Source organism: Quercus suber, unplaced genomic scaffold (assembly GCF_002906115.3).
Source record: "Quercus suber isolate HL8 unplaced genomic scaffold, Cork oak 2.0 scaffold_847, whole genome shotgun sequence".
Lineage (NCBI taxonomy): Eukaryota > Viridiplantae > Streptophyta > Magnoliopsida > Fagales > Fagaceae > Quercus > Quercus suber.
In genome coordinates this window covers 161,157-165,993 of record NW_027070277.1, presented here as the reverse complement: position 1 = coordinate 165,993, position 4,837 = coordinate 161,157, and the positions used below count along the sequence as shown (strand labels likewise).

Sequence of the window (4,837 nt, the reverse complement as noted above, 5' to 3'; positions counted from 1 at the left end):
AATGTACGTTTTTAGACCCCTTAAAACACAATTATATTAACCTAGTTAATTAGCCAAGTAATTACTTAGTTAAATTATCAGATCTAGGTTAACACAAATATTTCATATCAATGTAAAGTGCGGAAAATAAAGAATACAAAGATATAATGACCTTGGAAAACCAAACCGGTAAAAAACTTGGGGAAGATTTAATCTAGCTATCCTCAAGGTAAAACAAATCAACTATGAAAGAATTGAAATTTACACAATAGTGACTTAGACCACTAACATCCTATTGCTACCTCGAGTAGGAAACTTACTATCACAATCATGTGACAACTCTTAGTCCACGGACTACTTCTTTCTTGGATTTCCAACAAGTACAAGCACTTCTGCTTATGTATCTTTAAGCTCTTGAACCAGCAACTAAAACGATTACCAAGTTCTTAATATAGTCTTGATTCTTGATAACTCTAAGTATGTGTGAAAGCAAACAGCTCTAGATATCACAAAAGATTCACACACAGAGCATAAAGAGCAACCTCAAAACATGGATATGGTTTTCCCTTTTATACTTAAGATAAAACATAAAACCCTACACATCAAACAAGCTTGGGCTGAGTTGGAAAATTCTGCAGAAAAATAATCTGCACAACTTTCAATCGATCGAGCCTAATTTTCGATCGATCGAGCCAGGCAGATTTACACAATAAATCTTGCAGAACACTCGATTCCAACTTTACATATAAACATACTTTGAGTAAGTCTAAACAAGACTAAAACATTTTGATCATGGTTTTCCAACATTACAAAATGAAGTTCTAATATATTAGTTCCTAATTCCTTAAAACCTAACATGAAAGACAATAATTTAAAAGTAGGAGATGTCTGTATCTTTGAGGTTATAGAGAAGAAGCTTGTTGTGCTTAGTTTCTCAATATTTTACGTGGTTGATCATCAGAGTTCATACTAAAATAACTTGTTTAAACGTAAACTCAAGGTTAATGATGCTTTTTTTTTTTTTAGAGATTTTGTTAAATGGTATGGTTTATTTTGTGAGTGATGATTTAAGACTTTTCTAGTTTTCTCTAACCAGTACAGTTGGTCTTGTTCAAGTAGTTCATAGTACAAACTGGATCTGGTTTTATTTAATAGTTGGTGTAATACTAAAGCCTTTTAGATCACCATTGTATTGGACTACAATATAATAGTTTAGTCTAATTCATTTCATTGATTAGTTGAAATTTGACGCCAAATAAGTCAATTTCATAACATTTTTTCACAACTGCTAAGGTAGCAGGTTGTGATTAGTATACAATAAAAGTGATGTTAGTAGTGATTCAAGTTGTGTCACTAATCACAATCTACTACCTTAATAAGTTATGAAATTTTTTTTTTGTTAGTGCGTTTGGGTTTATTTGACATGAGGAAAGGATGAAGGGGATTGTAGGGTAGGGAACCAAGTTGGCTTGGAATTCAGTCGCGTCCGCATTAAGGGCACCGTCAAACCTTAGAGAAGCAATTAGGGGCAAAATCACTTGAGGGACAAGGTTGGAGAGGTGCTAATCACTTGATGCCGGGAATGATTCCCTATGTTTGAGAGGTAATCAGGACCTCATCGAAACATGATTGTGGCATGATCAACAGTTAGTCCTAGGTATGGCTGGCTGAAAAATGATTAAAATGGAAGAAATCAAGTGATAGAGTGAAATGTGAGTTTGCCTTGTTATGTTTGAATCATCTAATTCTATTATATCCACCTGATCGTCCAAACTACAATTCTTTCCTGATGGATATTAAATCTTAGTGGCAGTCTTATTAAATACATGAACATGGAAATTAGAATTTCCTTCATATTTGAACACTGAAAAGTACCCATAGCAAATAGAATGGTATACAACAAAATCAGGCCAACCATCACAAAACAAAATGTTCTTGTCAAAATTTTCCAATCCCACTTGCCAAATGCCACCATTGGGAACAATAAGTTTAGTAACAATGGACAGCTCATCCCCAAATTTTTTTCACAAACTTTTTAGGGATCCTCTGCAGCCAACAAATTAAGTTATACTATCTTACTCGCAATGTAAAATGGAATATTCAACGAAACATGTGATTCCAAGATGCAGAAATATGACTTCTTATTATTTCAATTGTAAAATTAGTCTTCCTTAGGGAAGTGCTACACCTACACAAGTCAATAACTTCAATTGCGTCTATTAAAATTTTGATGTGAGCTTACTATCCCTGTAAGATTTTTTTTTTTTTTGGATGAATGAATCCTAAATAATGATGTACTCCAGATTCAATGGAAGGAATTGTCTAGTATTATTCCAAGATAATATATATATATATATAAAATAAAAGATGTGTTGCTTGTTAAAAATTTCAAGTTTTTGAATTATGTTCTTGGAAGAACTACACGCTTTAGACTTTTGTCAAACCTAATGTGGGGAAAATTCTTTTGGCCGGGACTTGAAATGGTGAAGACTATTAGTAAATATTTAGTATCAAAAGTCAAAAAATCACACACTTGATGGAATGAACTCGAATTCAAATTCACCCTTCCCTCTTAGATGATTTTAATTTTGTATAAGCAATAATGCATTTCTATTAAATAATTTTTTGTTTTTGTTTTTTAAAGACCAATAAACTAATAAACTTGTTTTATAAATGTCTTCGAAGTTCAAACCTGATCATCTTGAAACTTCACCATATTAATTGTGTTTGGTCTTCCACAAAATATTAAACTTCACGATGTTTATTATTTTCTGTCATTTTCAAAGACGCTAGTCAAAGCACTCTTTCCATAATCCATGACTAATAACAAGTAGTAATAGCACATGCATGGTAAAGCCATCAAACTGAACCGTCAAACAATCACATTTCAATGTCATGACTATAGACCTTAGAGCATCACTTCGCTATCAGAGTCTTATAAATCAGCCCTAAGGACCAAAACATGCAAACTGATCCACTGATAATCGTAGCCAAATCCTAAAGCAAGCAGAGTTTTGTCAAAGAAATTTACCACCGTTGGACTAACCATCTTGGTCATACTCTTTTATAATGACAAAGACTCGCAAGAGTAGAGTGCACAACAGGAATTGTGATCAACCGCCATCAAGTTCTATGGCTGGAAGGGTCAGGACACCCTCTAACTTCTTCAAGATCATACTCCCCTCCACCATTCAAGACATGAAACTGGTAACTTAACCTCTACTAGCTTTACCTTATAAATTTATTGCAATGGCTCTCTCTTGTGTGGTTTTTACTTGAAGTTCAATTGAAGTTTTTGGCTTGTACATGGCAGACTAATTTTACAATTGTAACAATAAGAAGTCATAATTCTACATCTATCTTTTCTACTTTTTTTTTATATATATATATATATATATATATTATTAAGATCATCTTGGAATCACATGTTTCGTTGATTCCATTTTATTTTGCAAACTTAGACAATATAATTTATTTTGGTATTTGCAGAGGATCCCTAAAAAATTTGTGAAAGAATATGGGGATGAGCTGTCTACTATTGCTACCCTCACTATTCCCAATGGTGATATTTGGCAAGTGGGGTTGGAGAAATCTAACATGAACATTTTGTTTTGTGATGGTTGGAGGGATCTTGTTGAATACTATTCTATTTGTTATTGGTACTTTTTAGTTTTCAGATATGAAGGAAATTCTAATTTCTATGTTCATATATTTGATAAGACTGCCATTGAGATTCAATATCCACCAAGCAAGAATAGTAAATTGGAAGATCAGGTTGACATAATTGATTTAGATGATACAAACACATCAAGCCATGACATGTTGAATGAAAATGAAATGTCCAACTCAGTTGAGTTGCCTACAAAACATAAAGAAGTGAGAGAAAAGTTTGTAGGGAAAAAAATTTCTGGCATGTCTTCAAAAGGGAAACTCATGATGTCCAGAGGAAAAGAGAGAACAATCCAAGCAGCCAGAATGTTAAAGCCTAAAAATGCTTCTTTCGTGGGCATCATGCTACCTTCTTATTATAGGGTGAGCCTTATACATGATGCGATCTCTCTCTCTCTCTCTCTCTCTCTAAAGAGACAAGGATATATATATATATATTTTGTGACCACGCACTTCTTTTAAATATCACCTTTTGAATACTCAGTTGCAATCCTTCTTTCTTGTGCAGTATCTGCCTGGTGAATTTTCTATGAATATTGGTCAGAATCAAATTGTCACACTTCAGACTCCAGATGGAAAACAATGGTGTGTATGGTGCTATTATTACAAGCCTCCATCTTTAACAATGAGAATGGGGAAGGGATGGACTGCATTTTCCAAGGACAATAATTTAGAAAAATGTGATGTCTGCGTTTTTGAGGTGATAACGAGGAAGCCTGTTGTGCTTAGCGTCACAATATTTCATGTTGTTGACCATTAAAGTTCAGACTAGGATAACTTGTTTAATTACCATCACAATATCATGCAATCCTTCTTCACTGGTATGGTGACCATGGTTCATTTCTGATGGATATTTTATTAAGACTTTTCTTTGACCTGTTTAGTAGGGAGTTATTACAGGAATACAACATTTTCAACCCTCTTTCCCACAATTATCCAATGTAGGAGTCTATCCGTTACTTTCGAATGGACTTACCACTCACAATTAATCTCATAAAATAGTTGTAGCAAAATTTGTGTTTGATGAACTTTTGTTTTAGAAGGTCTTGTTGAAGTGCTACATAACAAATCGAATTTGGTCTCTTTATTTATTTATTTATTTTTATTCTTTTTTTATTCGAAGTGTATTAAAGTCTTTTTAGTTCACCATTGTTTGGGACTAGACAGAACCAATTATCATTACTTAATA

At 33.3% G+C, this 4,837-nt stretch overlaps 1 protein-coding gene across 2 annotated transcripts; it reads left to right on the top strand.

The window, feature by feature from the left end:
• Positions 1-2,685: 2,685 nt before the first annotated feature.
• Positions 2,686-4,580, top strand: LOC112013499 (B3 domain-containing transcription factor VRN1). 2 transcript variants are annotated; one of them, XM_024045891.2, is made up of 3 exons: positions 2,686-3,186; positions 3,469-4,011; positions 4,157-4,580. In XM_024045891.2, the coding sequence occupies exons 1-3, from the start codon at positions 3,049-3,051 to the stop codon at positions 4,406-4,408; spliced, it is 933 nt and encodes a 310-aa protein (XP_023901659.2). In that variant the 5' UTR covers positions 2,686-3,048; the 3' UTR covers positions 4,409-4,580. The 2 variants fall into 2 exon arrangements, with proteins under 2 accessions (XP_023901659.2, XP_023901667.2); XM_024045899.2 differs by having other exon boundaries at positions 2,687-3,186; positions 3,700-4,011.
• The last annotated feature ends 257 nt before the right edge of the window (positions 4,581-4,837 follow it).